Below are 22,363 nucleotides of genomic sequence, written 5' to 3'. Positions count from 1 at the left end.
CCATTACAATAGAAGTGGTCTTATCTCGTGGAGTGTTTCAGATAACTTACACTTTAATTAAAAGCATGAAATGTTATTGAAAATATCTGTCGATTCCCAGTTGACAGTTAACATGCTGTGCAAACCCTGCAATCTACCTAAACCCGCACGGCAGTCGCCATGTTGGGTTGACTCGATGACTCCATAATTCCAGCCAAGGGTGGAAACTAGATTTTCAGAGCCATTTAAATCCCTTCACTAGGGAAGATGCTAGAAGGCAGCAGGTAACAGCAGTCCTTTTAACGCCAATATTCCTGCACTATAACGGCTGAGTGTAAATATTCGTGTCTTCCCTGGGTCTCTCATCTGCCTCAGAGCACGTACACGTCCCGCAGGCTATCGACACGGTATGGATGCACGCCGTAGATAATGCACTACCTTTATGGTTGTGCATAACCGGTGTAACGGTTGTTTTGAACACCTGAGAGATATGGTACGGATAAATAGGAACCTTTGTGTCAAGTGTGCACTTTATGAGAGGAATATATTGAACATTTGATGATGTAAGTGTATTTACATATAAGAATCACTTAAGGGAATGAGGAGCGTAGGGTGAAGTTTTTGAAGTGTTCGAATTCTCGCCAAAGACCTGGGTTCGAATCCCCTAATGCTTCTAACGACTGCCCCTTGTCGTGATGATGATGGATTGAGAAAATAGCCCTTAGACACACACATGAAATATTATATTTATTTCACCTGTTTCCTGAGTACATTAGTATGCGATCGACGCGATGAGCGGTGGTTTTCTCGTCGAAGAGCAGGTTTCGACTCCCCAATATGCATACAATATATATGTAAAGTCACTATGTATACAGTCCCAATCTCCTTGTATGGCTGGAACTAACGTAAGTAGCGTTTACCAAAAGCCTTCATTGTCCAATCTAGCGTAACGAGAGCGAAAATGAATGCTTGTTAAACCGCAGAAATTATGGCTCAGATTCAGATTCTTTATTTACATTTATCTTTACAGACAATCGGTAGTACAATCAAACGCGAAAATTGGTACAGGTGGATGACTAGACATTGATTGTAATGGAGAATGTACAGAAAATTACCTATTATTTAGCAATCATTTCATTTCTGAGACAACAGGCTTTTTACAACTATTTACCTAAATTACATAACTGTTTTACATTTCTAACACTTAAAAGTTGAATAAGTTTATGCATTGATGGACATCTGTAGTAATATGGTTTTATATATAATTTTCTATAGTTATTATATTGCAGTGTACAATTATTAATAATATTTCTATAAATTACACATTTTGATGAATTAGATAAATTACAAAAAATCTCTTGAGACACCTGATCAAAGAATCGACAACAGGTATATCCATGCAGGACATATCTCTAAGCCATAATTCTTTGACACCACAATGCTAGATAAAATATCGTCACCTGATACCCCAGTTATTAACACCACGGGTCTCCACTTCCTCATGTAAACATTCATAACAATTTCGAAGAATAAGATTATTTGTGTGAAGCAACTTGCACCAATACTTTATTATATTAAACTGTCTCTGATATATGAGAGGAAAACGACCTAATTCTGCTTAAACCATAGAATTTACAGAATTATATGTACATTTTTTAACTCCTAACAATCTTTTACAAAAATATAAGTGTAATCTTTCTATATTAACTGCATTATGGAAACCCCAGACCTCCGACATAATTCTGCATAAACCATAGAATTACATGTACATTTTTACAAAAATCTAAGGTTAATCTTTCTACTTTAACTGCTTTATGGAAACCACCATGCATATCTTAATATACTGCCAACATAACAATCGAAAACCAACACAAGAGATTCAGGATTAAGAGAGAGTGACCTTACATTATTATAGAGTGAACATAGGGCCTTTCTACCTTGATCTGCAAGCTGGATCTGAGCGATTGTAAATTTATTATTATAATTAAAAACAACTCCCAAATATGTAAAACTTCATTTACATAATTATTGTAGCTCCAGTTTTCTGTTAATCTACGTTTACCACCTTTTCTAAAACGACTCTTCATTAACCTCAGTTGTAAAGGATGTTGAAAATGTATGATTTCTGTTTGATAACAGAAACTGCCTGTCCCTGGAACGAGTTACTTAAGTCGGAAGAAAGTGAAACGAGCAAGCTGGAGTGAGCGAGTTTGGTTTAACGCCGCTCCGTGAAGAGTACCAACATGGGGAGGTCTATATTATCTGTCGTTCCATTATGATATACTGAGGACAACTGAACCAACTAAACATTGGAGGAAAGTCGGACAGCAAAGTATCATCAGTTAACATTGTTAGGAGACGCGGAACAAGAATGTCATGACATGCGTTGTGTAACCCAGATTAACTGACGTATTTTGTGTGTGTGTCCTCAACCGGTGGACAAAAACTTGAAGTGCACATTTATCCTACCACGGATAATATGTGCTGTCGTTTTCAATACACACAGTCGTGCCTCAAACTGTTACAGTACAAGGTCACCAAAGCCACGAATTCCTACAAATATCACCCACCCTCCCCCCTCCCGGCCCTCCGGTGGTACATGTTCATATGCATATGGCCGATAGCACAGCTACATGTGGTTGTGCATATAGATCCTGTATCACTTGAAATTAACCTGTTTTCAGTCTTCCATGGCGTGTCGCTGTGGCCTTATACCCAAGTTATGAGATACCCTAGTTGTTAGCCAGAGTTGTTAGCCTAGTTGTCGCGTCAGATAACCTTTGAGCGACCTATGACCGTCCAATCAAACGCGAGACGGCCGAACGGAATTAACCAATCAGACAACGGCTACTATTTAGGGTTTGGCGGGACTTACAAAATGGATTTTCTCTTCCCCGGTCGCCAACACTGATCTCATAACAAATGAAAACCCGCATAGAACGCAGATATATGACCTGCAGAATATACGCTTTTGGGTTTCTGTTGACATGGCTACCATTAGCTAATATTTCCGAAAGCTGACATCCTTGAATACTGACAAAACGCTATTTTCAGCGACTGTTTGCTCGCTCTTGTGGCGTGCTCCATGTGCATCACTCGGTAGCTATCGTACGGAAAATAGCATTTGCAATCGTTTGGGTACAAAACGTTTTCGAGGTAAAAGTTCAAAAGGTATGTGCGAATGTCAACTTTCGCGATTTGGTAAGCTGTGTTCTGATTGGTCCATTGAAAAGGTCAGCTGACGCGACCTTCCACAAGGTTTTGTTAGACTCAATATAGCAGTGTAACGTAAAATACTGAGCCTAAGTTTACTTAGACTGCGTAAAACTAAACGCTTTACCCACTAAACTACCCCGCCGCCCGTTTTGGCTTGGACCGCTGAGAATATTACGATGTGGGGTGTACGTGTAAGTAAGCAGTCTGCGAAACCAAAGTACCGGCTTCAGACAGTAGACTATAAACCATAGTCAACAGTACTAGTGATGTCGTTGTGTGTATGCATACATATGCATGTGTCTAGCGGTGGGTGGTGGGTAGGGTATTGAGTGTTACTACACACTGAGGGAAAATATATAGTTTACGTTTTCAAAAAGGAAATCTTTCATCACTATTCAACAGTGGCTTTTGTAAGACAGTTATTTGATAAATATCAATTCAGTTTTACTTGCAATAACATGTATTTTCCTGTTTGGATGGCGTCAAAACAGAATCGAACGAAATACCACTTCCGGAGAGATTTTTATATGTTCTCAACAACTGAAGCAATGATGCACAGAAACGTTGAATTTTAAAAATTTATTCATTGAAATGTGTATACGTGAACAAAAACATAGATAAAATACTGATACAATCCATATTGCACTCATTCAAGCCCGATAGACCAGGTGATAAAATGGTAATAAAACAACAACGTGGTGTAAATACGATATGAGCATTTGTATATAATATTATACGTAGCGTGAACCTCCAGAGCACTGGGTTGCTAGACAACGGCTTCTAAGCGTGGACGTACTGTAACCATGGCGGTATTGGCAATTGTCAAGATAATGCTATTTCGATGGTTGATATACACGTACCGCATGGTGGTACTGGCTGAATGGCAATGGGCATTAAACAGTCTGAGAACAACGTCAATACTGATGCTGGCATGATGTCGTGATAGACCATTGAATTTGATAACAATGGCTAGAGAATCTTTACTCGGTAACCATGATCCTTTGAATATTAGATCGCTCAAATCGACAGAAGCCAACGCTGTAGCTATTGAATGGTAACGTGTCTTTAAGGATAAGAAATGAAAGCGAAAAACACAAAACAGTTATAGAAAAATTAAGTATAAGAAAAATATTGTGTAAGACGTAAACAAACTTCTACAAAACACTTCATATACGGAACCGTTTCGGTTTGATATATACGTTTGGAAAACAGGTTGAGCACCACTGTTTATCCATTTGCAAAAGCCATTTTCTGAAAGAGTATTCTATGTGCATAACCCTTTTCCGGGTGTACTTTATACTATATACGTATGTACGTTCGTCAGGCCGGAATAACATTCCGCTGAAGTCAATAGTACTGAGGGCTTAATGAGTGTAAGAAGGTGTACCCGTCCCTCTCTATCCAAATACTGAAGAGACAAGCACTGTGGATCCAGTAGTGCTTTTTTATCACTAAAAGATGGGCTATCCAGTTCTAGGGTGTAGAGCACATGTGTCGTGACACGACAATGGTTGGGGATGTTAGGAAATCTGAATAAAAACACTTGCTCATGATAAGGATTCGTAAAGCTGAAGGAAACCATCATGTCACTACGACTAGTACCTACAACAAAGTTTACAAACAATACACACGAACAAAAAACACTAGTGCCTGGTTCCATTTACGTCATATTCGTTAAACTATCTCATTGGAGTGAGACTTTACTTTGATATACCACTCTAAAGAACGTTGCGTCATTTGATCACTCTGCTTACTTTGACCATCAGATCGAAGCGAAGAAAGGGCGAGTTTTGGAACCTATGGGACATAAGCATTCTAAAATCATTGACATGCAGATACTGACATACATATATATTCCCACCCGATGCTAAAGTTTCGATTTTAACAAAGAAATCCATCACAACACATGTATTTCCTCGATGTACAGTTAGGTTTCTTCAAAAAGGCGCTCAGAAACGACCTGGTGTATATAATATAACAACTGCATTTGTCATTTACATTCGTAACTGCCCTCTCAAAATCGTTTTAGAGGAAATGTTTCACTCACTTTCTCAGTGCCAAATGATTTACTAGAAAGCTCCCCTGACGCGACCTCCCATGGACTGCGAGAGGACTGACAAAGTTTCTATTGGCTTAACAAATCTACATTCTACGACAAAAAGCACCTTCGATATTCCAGTGCAATACTAGACTACTATGTCTCCATTCTGTTACTGGCTTACACTGGATAATCGAGGGGGACTACTGGAGGGACCAAGAGAACTGTTTAGGAAACTGATTGTGCAAGAACGCCCGAGGTGTACATTTCAATTCGATGTGCGTGCTTCGATGTTAGAAAACATTCAGTTGTCTCCCCGTCAGTTCTTCTTGTGGGAGGAGTGAAAGTCGTGTTTGGTATAGTGACCTTTGTGACGGCACACGACAACAGGCACATGAGAGTGGTGGACGATGTAGTCGCTGACGCTACCCATTAATGTTCGTCGGACGGTGCCCTGTCCGCGACACCCCGTCACGATGAACACTGCCTGCTCCTCCTCGGCAACCTTCACGATCGCTTGGCCGGGGAACCCCGTTTCACATCTGACCTTCCCACTAACCTGAAAACCAAGTCAAGTTAAGTACGATATGAAATATTTATAACATACATTGCTACATTTGAAATGGACGTCGAGATTCCTCAAATTATCTCCCATCACTGTTTATCTGGCTCATGGACTATGTTGCCAATCTGATGATCTCCACTGACAGCTCTGCCTGGCTTAAACCGCCAAGCGTCTGCCTGACACATATCTTTCTACAGCGTCAAAATCCTTCCCGTGTTTGTAAAAGAACCTTCTTGTTCATCTAAATGGAAAAGGACCAGATCGTATATTGGAACATTAAATTGTATAACACACTCAAAGGGACCTCTAATTGTAGTTCATTATAACCGTAGTTCCTTATACGCAAATCAACGATAATATACAGCAAGTGACTCGTGAAGATCCGGGTTAGAATATTGAACTTCAGTAACCCATGCTTGTAAGAGGCGACTAACGGGATCGGGTGGTCACGCTCGCTGACTTGGTTGACACATGTCATCGGTTCCCAATTGCGCAGATCGATGCTTATGCTGTTGATCACTGGATTGACTGTCCCAATCTCGATTATTTACAGACCGCCGCCATATAGTTGGAATATTGCTGAGTACGGCGTAAAACTAAACTCACTCAGTCACTACAGCAAGTGTCCGGGACGTAAATAACAAACTTCCTATCGATCCGCTATTTCGTTACTTAATCGTGTTGCTGAAAATGACTCATTTGAATCTTCTCCAGATAACCACTGCCCTCCCCGCCCAAGGCCAAGTCCCCCTCACCCCAGCGTCCTTGAGCCGCTGCCCCAGACTCTGCACGAGTTCCCTGGCCTTCTTTTGCTCTGCTCGGTACATGTCCATCACAACATTGCTGGTGGGATCCACATAGTCCGTATCTGGAAACAGGAAGCCTTGTGTAAACGTGCATTTACAATGTGCATACACACACGTGTGTTTATGTCTTGTGGAGAATCTAGAGTTAACTTGTCTCCAACCACAAGATACTGCATCTATCGACACCTCAAGCTGCACACTTTCAAAGTAATCTGTCATACAAACCCTGAAACAAATATATCCAAGAAAGCCTATGTGGCAAGTCTAGATTACCACAGTTTCTGAAAATGAAGACAGTCTCTGGGCTCCTTTGCATGATATTTTATGATTATAATTTAGGAACCGTTTTTTCTGTAAAATATATTCATTTCAGAGACTAGATGTTAGTCTAACTTGCAAAGTAATGTGGTCAAATTACTGGGACGGAGGGGAAGCCTATTGGTTAAAGCGTTCGCTCGCCACGCCGAAGACCCAAGTTAGATTCCCCACATGGCTGCAATGTGAGAAGTCCATTTCTGGTGTCCCGGTAGTGATATTGCTGGAATAGTGCTGAAAGCGGCGTAAAACTTACCTCACTCACTCACTAAGGCAGTCGCGACCTGCAAATATTCTTCATTCCGTTATGGACGTCAGATCAGTTTGTGGCAAGATCTTGCATCTAGGACTTCAGTCCTGCCCCACAACGAAGCACATGTGATACATGCGGTCTCACCTTAGGCAAGTGAATTTGTTCAAATTGCCGCTGTTCACCCAGCAGAAAATGGGTACCGGTGGGATAAAGTCATGTGACTATAATCATCCGGGGTAATAAGAATCAGATTCTGATTAAGCGCCGCGAGCAATCACTTGGTCTTTGGAAACGTGCGCTATAGAAGATGACTTATTATTATTTATCTGTCTCTTTGTTTTCAATGTGTAACTGTTCGACTGTCTATGTACAGACGTTCAAGACAAACAAGTGAATTAATTGAAACTTGGTATATACATCATGTAAATGTAGGTACTCAGAATATTCAGTGACCTGTCTCATCAGCAAGTTATTACACATGGCTCTGCCAACAAATCATACCCGACGAATAGGGGGCCTTGCTGACAGATCTGAGCGAGTTGGCGAGTCACTGGGTACATGGGTGTGTTACGGAGTTAGCTCTTTAGTCACTGTGAGTGAGTGAGGTACGCCTGTTTGTTGCTCAGTGAGCAATATTCCAGAATAACAGAATTCAAATGTTCAAACCGGACCAGTCAATCCAGTGATCCTCGACGCTCAGGTTTGTTTTTACGCCGTACTCCGCAATATCCCAGAATTATAATGGCGATCTGTGAATGAGCGTCCGTTCAGATAATCAAGTGATTGACAATATGAGAATCGATCTGTGCAAATGAGATACGACGAGACGCATCTATACCAAGTTATCGACTCTGACCACAAGATGCATCAAGTCAAGTAAGTTACTGTGCTGTGGAGCTGAATCCCAAGCGGGCAGCTGTAAACATTCTAGCTATAAGTCAGTTTACTGGCCAAGTCTGCGTTATATGGAAAAAAGTGTCAGTCATTACACGATGACTGTGACTCATTGAGATCCTGGTTTGTATAGGTCTTCAGCCCATGCTGATTGCAGGAGCCGACTAACGGGATCGGGTGGCCAGGCTCGCTATGGTATCCCAAATGCGTAGATTGATTCTCATGATGCCAGTCACTGGATTGTCCAGACCCGATTATTCATTCAGTCATTCAGCTGCATAATTGCTGAGCGCTGCACTAAAGAACTAACGAACAAATACTTGAATTCACACTTTTTCAACGTCCCAGAATACTACAAGCAACCTGCAGAAAGTTCAATACTATGAGGTTCTTAGTTTCTCCTAAACTGGACGAATTGAACTGGAACCACTTCTTTGGCACCCGATAAATAACAGAAGTTACTTCAACTACTGCTACTGAGTATAACTGCATACCTGATGATGAATCCTCCAGTTTGGTTTCGACCCGGCAGCTAATGTGAACCTGTCTATTAGAGCAAATGCGGTATTTCTATACATGTAAACATGTACTTACTTGAAGATGAAGACAAGGCGTTATGGAATTCAGGGGTGTGGACGAAAATCACGTAGTCCGTCTTCCGGTGAGCATTGTCCATATACCCTGCATAATAAAGTATTTTGGTTTGTTGTTCTATCAAAACATTTATCCGTCATTAAATTATCGTTTCCAGTGCACGTCCTCTTTGGAAATGAACGAGGAACGGGCTATGAAAATTGCTCACTTATTAATGTATGTGTGTGATAAAAGATTATTATTATGTTTAGTCAGGTGGAAATTGTTTCAAGCAAGAAGTGGTTTCCAGGAATAAACCAATTGTATGTTTTACGGAAGTGAGCTGAGGTGAATATACAGTTGAAATGTATCAAAGATGTATGGTTCTACGTGACTTTGTAATCGATTTTTTTAAAAGGTCGATCTCATAAAGCAGTACAGCTATCTTAGTCGCGTTACAGCTATGATAGTTGTAAAAATCAATTTGTCATGTGTTACACGACACGATGCCAGATTGGTGTGCATTCTCCCAAGAATCTGACAAGTGTTACACGACGCGACGTCAGATTGCTATATATTCTCCCAAGAGAATCTACGATGGAATCGTGTTATTGTGCATCGATCCAAGCACCGGTGTGATAGTACCGCTACGACAATTCGCGGGGATTCATCATTTTCAGAGGCGGTGGGGAAGCCTTGGTCAAAGCGTTCGCTCTTCACGCCGAAGACCCTGGTTCGACTCCCCACATGGGAACCCATTCTGGTGTCCCCCGCCGTGATATTGCTGGAATATTGCTAAAAGCGGCGGAAACTAAACTCACTCACAACACCCGTGAAGATCCGGGTTAGAATTGGTCTTCAAACAGTAACCCATGCTTCTCGTAAAAAGACGACTGAAGACGTCTTTCTCGCTGACTTGGTTGACACATGCCATTGTATCCCAGTTGAATAATTCGATGCTGATGCTGTTGATCACTGGATTGTCTGGTCCAGACTAGATTATTTACAGACCGCCGCCATATAGCTGGAATATTGCTGAGTGCGGCGTTAAACAAAAACAAACCAACATACTTAATCTCACTCACCATTGATTTAAAACAGTGGACTGAATCTCTAGTGTAAATTTTAATTTTGATACATTTATAATATATGTAGCCTGAATCTAATATTTCGTTTTTTTGGTAAAAGATAATAATGAACTATTCAAGAGTTCCCTATATCAATCAAAGGGCGTGCATACCATTCCATGCACGTCAACGCGCTTTCACAAATATCAAATATCATGGGATGGAGATTTTCTAATCACCGGTGAGGCGTCCTTCACCTCCCGAGCAAAACAATACTGAACGGCAAGTGTTTAGTGTATATTTTGACAGTGCAGTGCTTCTAGATTGACCTGTTTTAAAACTGACTGGCACCGAGAGCAGATGCATATACTGTGACATTTATAAATAACCATTAGGTATCCATCGTCTGATATTGATGGAATTCAAGAACTGAGCACGGAAACAAGCTTCCCAGTGACTGACGCAGAACTGATCGATACGTGAAATTATTAAAAAACATTCTAACTTACATTCGAACGCATACGCTGCGAAATGACTCCCATCCATAGCAATGACAACTGTTCTTTCGTGTGTAGCTTCTGCCATCTTCCCTGTCTTCGACGAAACAGAATTGTCTGTGAATATTGTGCCGTCAAAGAAATCGGCAGCGATCACTGCGCGAAATAGGTCAGGCTCAATGAAAGGGTCAGAGGTCACGCAGCTACCGTACTCTACCCAAAAATCGTTGCCGTTTACAGATAATTTTTGCTGATAGTCTGGAAACATATCTTTGATTCCATGGACTGTTTACACATAAACAAGGGTTATTATAGCAGAGGATGTTCATGCACACGTAATGATGAAAGTATTCTTAAACTTAATGGTGTTGTTGGTATGATAATGTTCAGGCTCACTGTTAAATCCAGTCATGCAATATCGACCTAATATACCTTCTTATAATGTGTGATGCCTCACGATTTTATCTGCTACTTCCAATGCTACACAATCTGCAACAGCCACCTCTGCTAAATCTAGGATAACTGTTTCTTTTCTTTTTGGTTTGGTTTGTTTTTCAATTCTATTCATAACCTTTGTTCTTTCTGATCGCTTTTAGTGGCCGTGCCCTGCCAGTGCATAATATTTCCAGGCTACCCTCATCAGATCAGTATAACTGAGTGCGGAAACGACCCCCACGCCACGCCAAAAACAACACTACTAAACAACAAACAAACAACAAAAATCACACTACTATCAAATGTCTACTATCACTACAATCACTATCTCTACTAGTAGGGGGGTAGCCTAGTAGTTAAAGCGTTCGCTCGTCAGGCTGAAGACCCGGGGTCGATTCCCCACGTGGGTACAATGTGTGAAGCCCATTTCTGGCGTCCCCCGACGTGACATTGCTGAAATATTGCTAAAAGCGGCATAAAGCTATACTCACTACTACTACTACTACTACTACTACTAATACTACTATTATTACAACTACTACTACTACCATCACCTATTCCACAACTACAACTACTGCTACTACTACTACTTTTTCCACTAACCTTCTACTACTACTACTACCAACACCTCTTCCACTACTGCTGCTACTACCGCTGCTACGTCACATCGTCAACTTCTTTAGCTGCTGTCCTGCTGCGCCTACAACAAAGTCCTCTGCTGTTAGTGCCACCACTAATGTCTGAGCTAAATTGTACAACGTCTGCGGTCGAGCTTTTCTTCATGCCAAACCCCAGTTAACTCAACAGTTATTTACGGTATTAATGCGAAAATATGAATATTTTATACCTGTACTCAACTCAAGCCACAGCGGCCGTACAACTGCCATGGGGATGTGTAAATTATTGGTATGTAACAGATGCAGGTCCCAATCGATCGGACAAATGGTCTTTTGTCATTTTGAGCTAATCGATATACTAATTAAACTAGTCGGAGCAATTGATACACATCAGCTGGGTGAGAAGGGATACTGAGAAAACAAGCGAGCGTCTGTAGTTATTTTTTTTGTACTAAAGTGTAATGGACACGCGCACATCCTTTGGTCCTCAAAATACAGACATGCAGATGGTTCTGTACATGTCGGGCTACGCTATTGTTAAACGCTCAGTCCCTCAATAAATATAATTTTGATAGTAACAAATATCCCCATTAGTTTGGGGAAGTCTAGACTTGCTTCATTTAGGGCTTTAGCAATGCAGGGAGGGCTGGGCAGTAGGGGAAATAATGTGGTTCGGGGACTGTGAGACAGACTAATGTCGGGACACTGCTGGGGGTCAACGAAGGTTCAAATGGTGTTTGCTGAATGCTAAATTAGACGCACTTAACGGCTTATCCATAGAATCTGATTCAGCCGTGGTCGTGGCTTTCTTTAGGGTTCAGTGAGTGTGTTAGCTTCTATGGTGTCGAGTTTTCAGTGGGCTGGCTTTTACCGCCGTTGGAGCAGTATTTAAATTTGATCATGTCGGTTTTAGGTGTGGGGCTTTACCATCAGTATATCAAGCAGTGAGTGAGTAAGTATAGATTTCAAAGGAGCAGGTCGAGATTTTCTTCATTTTCAGAAACTGTCGAAAAATGGGCATGTTTGTGAAGGGATGTAATTGTATTCAGGGTCTAAGTATTATCTAGACAAGCGCGAATTTATAGATCAAGTCGGGCATATTCTGGGGCTGGACCCTCGACTCTGCGGTGAGTGACTGAGTATGGTTTTACGCCGCTTGAAGCAATATTCCAGCATTATCCCGGCGGGGACACCAGAAATGGGCTTCACACATTGTACCCATGTGGGGAATCGAACCCGGGTCTTCAGCGTGACGAGCGAACGCTTTACCACTGCACTATCCTACCGTCCCCAGTATGTTATCAGCACGGAGACCAGGGGGCGGTGGGCGTAGCCTAGTACTTAAAGCGTCCGCCCGTCACGCCGAAGACCCGGGTTCGATTCCCCACATGCGTACAATGTGTGAAGCCCATTTCTGGTGTCCCCTGCCATGATATTGCTGGAAGCGAACTGGGCCCTGTTTCACAAAGCGATCTTAGCGCTACGACTGTCGTAACTCTATGTTACAGTATAGGAAATGGGATAGTCGCAGCGCTATGATCGCTTTGTGAGACAGGGCCCAGTTCGCTACCGTCACCAACAACACAACATCTCGTGGCACTAGCGAAGGAAAAAAATGACAAAAGTCACGAAATAACGTTTTATTTTACAAATGGATGAGTATCAAAGGATTTGAATAATTTCCAATGGTATTTTGTTGCTACTGCTTCACAAATATGTTATTTTATTCGTCACTATATCTCCATTTACACATTCTAAATATGATTCAGTTAAAGAAATATATACCGACGGTATATTACATAGGTATATTTCAAACAATATGAACCAATAAAACTCTGATTTGGTACAAGTAGAAAATTGATTATACTGACGGAAAGAAATAAAGGAACACTCTATGTCGGGGTATCGATGTTATGGTAAGGTAGTGTACCTAACTGTTTCACTATCAAAGGGGGCCAATAGAAATTAATTTCACTCTCGTCCTGCCGAAAACCCAATTTCTAGTGTCCCCCGCTGTGATATTGCTGGAACACTGCTAAAGGTAGCGTTAAACAATACTTAGTGCAGTCCGTTTGTCTTCCACGACAAAGATTTGTCTGTCTTAAAGGAGGTTATTTCACGCCCAAGAGCCCGTACAAGCCGAGGTATAGACATTCCTACTATTCTTAATGGTAATTATAATATATAATATGTACAATACAATATTCCTTGGCAGAGAGTAATATGAACGACTATTAAAGCCGATAAGAATCAGCGCACCTGGTAGTCCTAGCACGTTTGACTCGGTGCGTCCAAACTCCACACTGTCTGCAGACTCATGTGTTATCGATCCAGCAGTTAATGGAAGGACGCACAAAGAATAACACTGGCAGGAACCAGTGCCCTGATGCACAAAGCGAACTAAGCGCTGCGAGTGTATTAAGTTTATGTTAAAGTATGGCAGTTTGTGGAGCACTGCGAGTGTACTAAGCCTATGTTAAAGTATGGCAGTTTGTGGAGCACTGCGAGTGTACTAAGCCTATGTTAAAGTATGGCAGTTTGTGGAGCACTGCGAGTGTACTAAGCCTATGTTAAAGTACGGCAGTTTGTGGAGCACTGCGAGTGTACTAAGCCTATGTTAAAGTACGGCAGTTTGTGGAGCACTGCGAATGTACTAAGCCTATGTTCAAGTATGGCAGTTTGTGGAGCACGGTCTTTATAAGTGTTATTCCCAGACATTATACACTGACTAGTTCACTAAAAGACGCAAAAATTGTCTTGACAGTCTTAAGAACATCAAACCACAGATACGAAATCGCTTGATTGCTTGTTGGTAACCATGGAACAGGTCCACTATCCGGGTATCCTTGTCTCCAGTGAGTAGTACCAGCAGGTGCTCGGTGGGAGGAGAGTGCTTGATCTAGTGTTCATGACCATGTCCCTTCCGGCGACACACAAGCACGGGGACGTGGCTGTGATGTACGATGAAGTCGCTGACGCTGCCCATGAGGGTGCGGCGAATGGTGCCGTTTCCCCGGGTGCCTGTTATGATGAGACTTGCGCCCTCTTCCTCGGCAACCTGCACCACCACCTCTCCTGGTTGACCACCCACGCTCTTTACTTTGCCGCCAATCTGAAAAGGAGAAAACTCTGTCTCTATGTCTGGTTACTATAGTAGCCTGATATCGTACGAATAATTATTGGTGATCAAATCAGGAAGTGTTGCAGCTATCTGAGAGTCACGACCTCTATCGGGTGGGGTTAAGTGGAGTCGTTGTCCATGCCATTTTAATTTGACTGGTCCAGCCTCTACTATGCGTAGACCGCCCTGATAATGCTGGGATATACGCTGACGCACAAAAGAAACCTGGTGTTTCGGGACTATTTCTGAAAAAGGCAAAGTAAAAATTTTGAATAAAAATTGTTTGTGATTTCACAGGTCACACATTTTGTGTACATGCCGCCAAAACACCACAGATATCGTACGCAATCGCGACGTGGACGTTTCGCCTCACGTTCCTCAAATTGAAAACTGATTTTAGGAAAATAATACGAGGGCACTTTCCTTTGAACGTCAGTGTACAAATTGTAATTGTTAAATGGCAAGGAATGAGAGAGAGGGGCATGAGCAAACTCGCGACTGAGATACACTCTTGTTCGACTAAATTAATATTTTGTGGAGTTTGGTATTAAAAAAACAGGCAGCAAGCAAACATACCTCAGAATGTATCTTCGTAATGAAGTGATGCCATTCTGGGTCTTATGTTGCATCAAGAAACAAAACAAACAAACCAACACCCATGAGTTACGACATACGCTATAACATTGTGATGACGAATTTTTTTACCCCAGCGCTCCTGAGTTTCTCCCCGAAGTCATTGAGCAGCGCCTTGATCTTCCTTTCCTCCTCCGCGATGATCTCTGAGACTGCCGTGGCGTCGGCTAACACCATCGCTGCCAGCGTTAACAAACAACACACGTGTTCAGGTGAATGAGGGGTAATTTTGCTTTCAAATGTATATTGTTATAGAGCAAATTACGGTTATAACGAACTCAAAAGGACCACTTATTTTAATTCGTTATAACCGAAGTTTCTTGTACGCATTTCGACTAAAATATACAGCAAGCGGCCGGGACAACAAGCCAGTTCGTTATATCCGTCAGTTCCTTATAAGCAGGGGCAGTGGGGTAGCCTAGTGGTTAAAGCGTTCGCTCATCACGCCGAAGGCCCAGGTTCGATTCCCCACATGGGCGCAATGTGTGAAGCCCATTCCTGGTGTCCCCCGCTGTGATATTGCTGAAATATTGCTAAAAGCGGCGTAAAACCATACTCACTCACTCACTCGTTATAAACGTGTTCGTCATACAAATAGTTTACTATACTACTACTACCCCTCAAACGTTTAGGACCGCCTCTGTGGTGTAGTGGTAAGAGCGTCCGCCCGGAGAGCGGAAGGTCGCGGGTTCGATCCCCGACCGCGTCATACCAAAAGACGTTAAAATATGGTACTTGTTGGTCCCTGTCTGGCGCTCGGCATTAATGGGTACAACAAGGACTGGTCGGCTCGGAGTCAGTATAATGTGTCTGAGTGGGGTATTCATGCTTCACTGCGGCATGGTATCTCAGTGGGCTAGCACTATAAAACCAGCTTTAGTCTGGGCTAGTACAAGCAGCCGCACATACACATACACACGCATGCACGTCGTCATATGAGCGAAATATTCTCAAGCACGACGTTAAACCCAATTTCACCTCACCTCAAAAGTTTACACTCACTTAAAGCACTCACTATATGGTTACATCAAAGATTGACTTCTCCACTAACTTGGAAGAACCAACTGCAAACCTTATGCAGATGAATTGCACGAGGATCATGCATCAAATTGCTGAAGAGCATGTGCAAATATCGTGCATGTGAACAGCTGCGTTTTGGTGTAAAGTTTGGTTAAGAATTTGACAATTGTCACTGATTTGTATCATTTATTGAACTCATGTGACAATAATCTTTTCAACGTTATGAATTTGTTTTACAATAAATCAGTTCATGTGTAAACAGTACCTTTAAACAGTATGGAATATTTTGCAAAATTTAATTTAGAACAGTTGCCTGAAGTAAGCGGCTATATTTACACTAGTGAGTCTAAACCTTTGATGGGAAGTATATATAGCTGCTTGTAACTGTCCAGGCTCACGTCGATTTTACCGTGCTTGTCCACTCATATATCTTAACATGGATAACTCGCACAGACAACTATAACTATTCTCAGCCAACCAGTCCTTGTTTTATTCCCTTAATGCGCCAGGGATGGTAATAACAAATACTATCTCTTAACTACCCGTGAAGATCCGGGTTCGAATTGGGCTTCAGTAACCCAAGCTTGTCGTAAGAGGCGACTGACGGGATCGGGTGGTCTGTCTCGCTGATTGGTTTGACACATGTCATCGTATTCCAACAGCATAGATCGATGCTCATGCTATTGATCACTGGATTGTCTGTTCCAGACTCGATCATTTACAGATTGCAGCCATTTAGCTGAATTATTGCTTGGTAACAAACATACATACAAATCATAACAAGCTGACTCAGCTGTATCGGCATGGGTTGCTGATGACCAGGCCTAACCGCAGCTGGTTATGAATACAAATTTCAAATTTACCCCGATTGTGATCCCTGATATATGAGTACATCACGCCCATTTTTAAACGGCCACAGCACGTTTATGCGTTATTCTTGGACATCTCCGGAACTCAGATATAACTAAGTCTTACATGATCACGATAATGGCTTTGCCCGACCCACTTGAATTAAGTATGCTAGTCACATAGTTCTCTTGTATTATGTACACATGGTGCTCACTAAATTATGAGTAATCATGTCTTGTGACGTGGAGACAGTATATAACTATTCACGTTGCAAATATTCCACTGACGTCCATGTGTGTGACCTTCCTATGACATTGTGTCGTTAAGACCTATTGTGTCAGAGTGTTATATAACTAATAGTTAGGAGAACGGCCCCAGGAGGTCTTGTGTAACTGCTCTGACGAATTGCCTTCCTAAGTTAATAGATATACAGATTCAAAGGCTGTGTAAGTGAATGTGTGTGTATGTGATTAAGTTGTGACCGCGCCCGTGTATGTGTGCGTGTGTGAGAGTGAGAGGGTGTGCGTGTTCTTTTCTAGGGACCCTCGGGTTAGAATATTGATCTTCAGTAACCCATGCTTGTCGTAAGAGGCGACTGACGGGATCGGGTGGTCAGGCTCGCTGACTTGGTTGACACATGTGATCGGTTCCCGAATTCGCAGATCGATGCTCATGCTGTTTATCACTGGATTGTCTGGTCCAGACTCGATTATTTACAGACCGCCGCCATATAGCTGGAATATTGCTGAGTGCGGCGTAAAACTAAACTCACTCACTCACTCTTTTCGGCATACGAATTATATTGACATACAAAATATAAATAAAAGAGACAAAACCCTTTCCACATGCATGACTCTGCTATAAACAGAATTTATTGTACGGTTCCGACTATATCATGTCTTTATGAATGACTGTCAAACCAACAATTGAATATCTGACACAATGTCTCGCACGTAGCGTCCGGATTGTTAATATGAATACTCACGTGCTTGCATGACTGCATGGTACTCCGGACAGTGGACAATGATCACGTGATCATGGGCCTTATGGATGTTCTTCAAATACCCTGAAATCAGACATACAATGGTTTATGTTAATGTTTTAAAGTGTAGTAGCCATTTTCTGTCGTTGTTGTGAAACGAAGACATTGTACTTTTGTAGTCTTCGGCTATAGTTAACTGCTTTGTCGAGTAGTAGAGGCTGTGAGGGTAGCCTAGGGGTTAAAGCGTCCGCCCGTCACGCCAAAGACCCGGGTTCGATTCCCCACATAGGTGCAATGTATGAAGCCCATTTCTTGTGTCCCCCGCCACGATATTGCTGGAATATTGTCAAAAGCTGCGTAAAACCATACTCACTCCCAATAGTGTAGTGCAGAATATACGGGCTGCCAGACAGTCCCTATGTTTTGATCGTCTTGTAATTGACTATTCCCCCTTTGATCCGATTAGGAAATATTTTCAATTATTCACAATTACATACTGTATTAGCACTGACATCTTTTCAGTGAATCGATGGCTTTAATAAGTAAAGAATGATACAATATTTATATCGTAATGAGAAAACTACTTTAAAATTGTGTGTCTGTTTTTGATAAGCACCCAGATCGTGTACAAGCGAGGACGTCGACAGCAATTCAATGTACACACATGAAAGTCAGATCCAGTTAGAAGGTCAATGATATTTCTCTATCGATATTATAATTCCACTTGACATTCAGCATAATAGATGTACAGACTTTACAGTACAGTGATTTGCGGGAGTGGGTGCATTCGGTTTTACTCCGTTTTGCAAAGTAATGTCAGCATGTCTGCTCAATGTGTCACGAATCATAAGCGTTTACCTCATTGATGAAAACCACGAGCAATGGCATTGGTGCTGACAAACCAGCGGAATCGAACCGACGATCGTAAGTTTCGGGCATGGCGACTCTGTACAACGGTTTGCCCCAATTTTAAACAGCAGGGCCACTCAATCCCCGCAAGCCTACGTAACAAGCAATGATAAGGTACACAGTTTGGTGATTTATATCCCATGTTGATCTTGAAACGGCCCCACATTACGCAAAGATCTGAAGACAGGTATATTTTAATAATATTTTACCAAAAGCATATAACGCTCTCTCGGTGGACCAATATTCAAAGTGTAATACTGCAAGCTACGGTTAAACGGACTCCATGAGACAACTAAATGCAGTTCGATATAATCGTGTTTAGGTATACGCATTTCGACTAAAATATATGAATGTAGTTTACGGTATTTATACTCCTACGACAACTACTACAACTGCTGCTACTACTACTACTACTACTACTACTACTACTACTACTACTACTACTACTACTGCTGCTGCTTCTGCTACTGCTATACTGCTTCTACTACTACTATTGCTGCTTCTACTACTACTACAATTACTACTACGACTGCGACTACTACTACAACAACTAATACTACTACTACTGGGGCGTCCGCTCGTCACGCTGAAGACCCGGGTTCCATTCCCCCATGGGTACAATATGTGAACCAAGCCATCTTCTAGTGTTCCCCGCCGTGATATTGCTGGTATATTGTTAAAAGCGGCGTAAAACTAAACTCACTCACTCACTACTCCTGCTGCTGCTACTACTACTACTTGTATCTGTTGCTTTAGGACACGATTACTCCACAGTCTGTCTGAGTTTGACATAACCGCATGTTCTCCGGGTGTGTCAATATCACCTCTACAAGCACTACTTGCGTTGTGTACTCCTAGCTATAAAAGGCTTCACCTTTACAAGGTTGTCTTGAGAGTCCACTTGTTGACAAGGCTGTAATTCATATTCAATCGCAGTGTGAATGTTTACCTTTGTTAATGTCACTTGTATCTGAAGTCTAGGGCCGCTAAGATAACGTTTTATCTGTTTATACGTACATATGCAGAGACAAGTACATGTATGCCTGTTTCGTTTGAACATGACCTGGTTTTCGACTTGAGTTCTACTCACGTCCTTTCACTTGTGCTTGCGTGTGATATATACAGGTACTATCATATGGCTTTTGAGTAAACGCCCGAGGTTTCGCATTGTGGGTTAGAATATGTCTAAATTAGCCTCATTAACAGTCAACGTTATAGAATGAGTGAGTGAGTGAGTATGGTTTTGCCGCTTTTATCAATATTCCAGCAATATCACGGCGGGGGAATACCAGAAATGGGATTCACACATTAAACCCATGTGGGGAATCGAACCCGGGCCCTCGGCGTGACGAGCAAACACTTTAACCACTAGGCTCCCCCACCGCCCCCGTTACAGAATGACAAAGCTCAGTTATCTGTCGTGAAAGGGAATATAGTATCGATAATACAATGACAGATAACTGAAAATCATTGACACTGGATGCACGAAAAGTGAGTGAGCAGGTCCTGCCCTGCTGGTAGAATCCAAGCACTCACGTTAAGGTAAATGAAGACTTGCACAAGTCTCTAAGGTAATAATTAATAGTTTAAATGAAAATTTCATTTTTTTATTAATAACAGACTGGCTTCCTTAGTACTGTCTGCTTATCTAGACTTGCCTCTTTAAAGGATAAAATTATTTTCCATCCATGGGCTTAGCATTCAGTAGAGCCTTGGAGCAAGGCTAGGATAAATCTAGGATACTTAAAAGGTCCTCGACATATACTATTATTGCGTTTAAAAACCGGGTCATATTTGCACTTGGAACATCGAAAATAGGCTTAACACTCACATATTTCAAGCTAGCTATATATGCATTTGGAGCTAAACCTCTACAAACGGACTGGTTCGATCTGATCATCAGCTGATGATATATCAAATTGTCTGTCACATATGTTATCTATGTATTTAACAAATGTTACGAAATGCACAATAAGCGAGAACAGTCGATGAAAACAATAAAATCGCATGTTCGCTTGTTTTTCACTCAGTCTGCCTGGTACATGGATTGGGTGGGTTGTGTTACAGGTGTTCACTCCAACGCACATGTTGCAATAATATACTGTTACATCCTTCCTGCATCCCAATACAAGCTTGTATAGACGCACATATATACATTTCATTACTTACAGTCAAATGCGTACATGGAATGGTCGCTTCCATCCATTGCGAGGACGACATTCCGTTGCGAAGCCATGCTGGTTTTAACAAGAAACTACAAAATTTCTCAGAGGGCTGAGACACGAGGTCAGAGGTTACAGGTCAGAGGTTACAGGTCACTGAGAGATCAGCCTTCAATTCAGCCCCCAAGGCGGTATAGATAGGCGACTTGAGCTTGTCACTGGCCATCTGTTCGGGACCTCTGTTCGTGGTCTGGGTGATATTATGTAATACCGTGATGTTGAACTTATCATCTGCATCCTCGGAATGTAAATCACCAAGCGTGTTTACAGCTATTAGAGACATGGAGAGATTCGTGTCGTAATCACAATTATTTTGCGTTACTGGATCACATATAATTAATAATAATTTTGCTATTATATATACAACTTCAAACAAATATAGAAATTTTTTTAGATTGTCCTTGGCCATTATACACATTTGTATCAGTATATGTATTGTTACTCTGACTCATTATATATCTTGTTTATGTAGTTTATAGAATATTGTTCCTGTTTCTACACGGAACGTTTGCACAATAAAATATCTTGTTTCTTAACTTGTATCTTGTATCCAAGAAAGCCCATGCAAGTCTAGAATAAGTGGCAAGCCTAGATTTCCACAGTTTCAGGAAAATGAAGAAAGTCTCCAGGTTCCTTTTCATTATATTTTATGATTATCTTTTATGAACAGTATCTTTCTGTAAAATATGTTCATTTTAGATACTAGATGTTAGTCAAGAGCAGTGTTTAAATATGATCATGGCGGTTTTAGATGTGAGGTGTGGGTATTGCCACTGTTTCTACATGGAACGTTCGCGCAATAAATATCTTTTATCTTATATCCTGTACAAGCTTATTACACATATCAAAGGGTTATATCTGCTCAGATACGTACGGATCCGCTTTAACTATACGTCATCTGCTTTTATATAATTCTTCCATTTTAGTCTCAAAGTCCTGAACCATATTCATTTTCCTTCCTCCCTACCATTTCTGCAATGCAAAAACCCCAAACTAACCAAACCGGCTCACTGGAACGCCTTTTCTGTTCAAAAAGTTAAGTTAAGTGATATTGTAGAAATAGTCGTACAGCTTTTTCTCCAACTACTCACCTTTGAACATAGCCAATATAGTAAGATTACCGCGCCGAAACAGATTTATTTGAGCGTTAATTGCAAAATATTTGTGAAAATTGTGAACCGATCACTGAAAACCATTGTTGACATTGGGTGTTAAAATAGAGAAAATTTGGGCTTACTGTCTTTGTGGCATAATAAATTCAACAATTCTTATAAAAGGACACATTCGAATAAAACCATGATTTCGCTTGAACACAAAATTCATCGACATTACCGGATTTAATTTTCAGCTGGTTCATCGTTTTGTCTCGAGG

General features: G+C 41.5%; 2 protein-coding genes across 2 annotated transcripts; both read right to left on the bottom strand.

Moving 5' to 3' along the window:
• Window positions 1-5,019: 5,019 nt before the first annotated feature.
• LOC124286508 (universal stress protein Sll1388-like) lies at window positions 5,020-10,392 on the bottom strand. Its single transcript, XM_046722881.1, has 4 exons — window positions 10,216-10,392; window positions 8,661-8,747; window positions 6,554-6,666; window positions 5,020-5,792 (listed from the first exon to the last, which is right to left on the bottom strand). Exons 1-4 carry the CDS (start codon window positions 10,289-10,291, stop codon window positions 5,553-5,555), a joined length of 516 nt encoding a protein of 171 aa, XP_046578837.1. The 5' UTR covers window positions 10,292-10,392; the 3' UTR covers window positions 5,020-5,552.
• Window positions 10,393-12,880: 2,488 nt separating this feature from the next.
• LOC124286510 (universal stress protein YxiE-like) lies at window positions 12,881-21,204 on the bottom strand. The gene is made up of 4 exons (XM_046722883.1): window positions 20,939-21,204; window positions 17,864-17,944; window positions 15,082-15,188; window positions 12,881-14,367 (listed from the first exon to the last, which is right to left on the bottom strand). The coding sequence occupies exons 1-4, from the start codon at window positions 21,003-21,005 to the stop codon at window positions 14,155-14,157; spliced, it is 468 nt and encodes a 155-aa protein (XP_046578839.1). The 5' UTR covers window positions 21,006-21,204; the 3' UTR covers window positions 12,881-14,154.
• Window positions 21,205-22,363: the final 1,159 nt, after the last annotated feature.

This window comes from Haliotis rubra, unplaced genomic scaffold (genome assembly GCF_003918875.1).
Source record: "Haliotis rubra isolate DU_JTF1 unplaced genomic scaffold, ASM391887v1 Scf385, whole genome shotgun sequence".
Lineage (NCBI taxonomy): Eukaryota > Metazoa > Mollusca > Gastropoda > Lepetellida > Haliotidae > Haliotis > Haliotis rubra.
The sequence above is the reverse complement of the archived record's forward strand: the minus strand, read 5'-3'. Positions and strand labels throughout refer to the sequence as shown.

Coding starts and splice junctions, on each gene's coding strand:
- LOC124286510 (XM_046722883.1), bottom strand. CDS start 21,005: ATGGCTTCGCAACGGAATGTCGTCCTCGCAATGGATGGAAGCGACCAT. Junction 17,945..20,938: donor TTCCATGTACGCATTTGACT/GTAAGTAATGAA, acceptor GTCTGATTTCAG/GGTATTTGAAGAACATCCAT. Junction 15,189..17,863: donor CCATGCAGTCATGCAAGCAC/GTGAGTATTCAT, acceptor TAACGCTGGCAG/CGATGGTGTTAGCCGACGCC.
- LOC124286508 (XM_046722881.1), bottom strand. CDS start 10,291: ATGGCAGAAGCTACACACGAAAGAACAGTTGTCATTGCTATGGATGGG. Junction 8,748..10,215: donor CGCAGCGTATGCGTTCGAAT/GTAAGTTAGAAT, acceptor TTTATTATGCAG/GGTATATGGACAATGCTCAC. Junction 5,793..6,553: donor AGCGGCTCAAGGACGCTGGG/GTGAGGGGGACT, acceptor CTTGGTTTTCAG/GTTAGTGGGAAGGTCAGATG.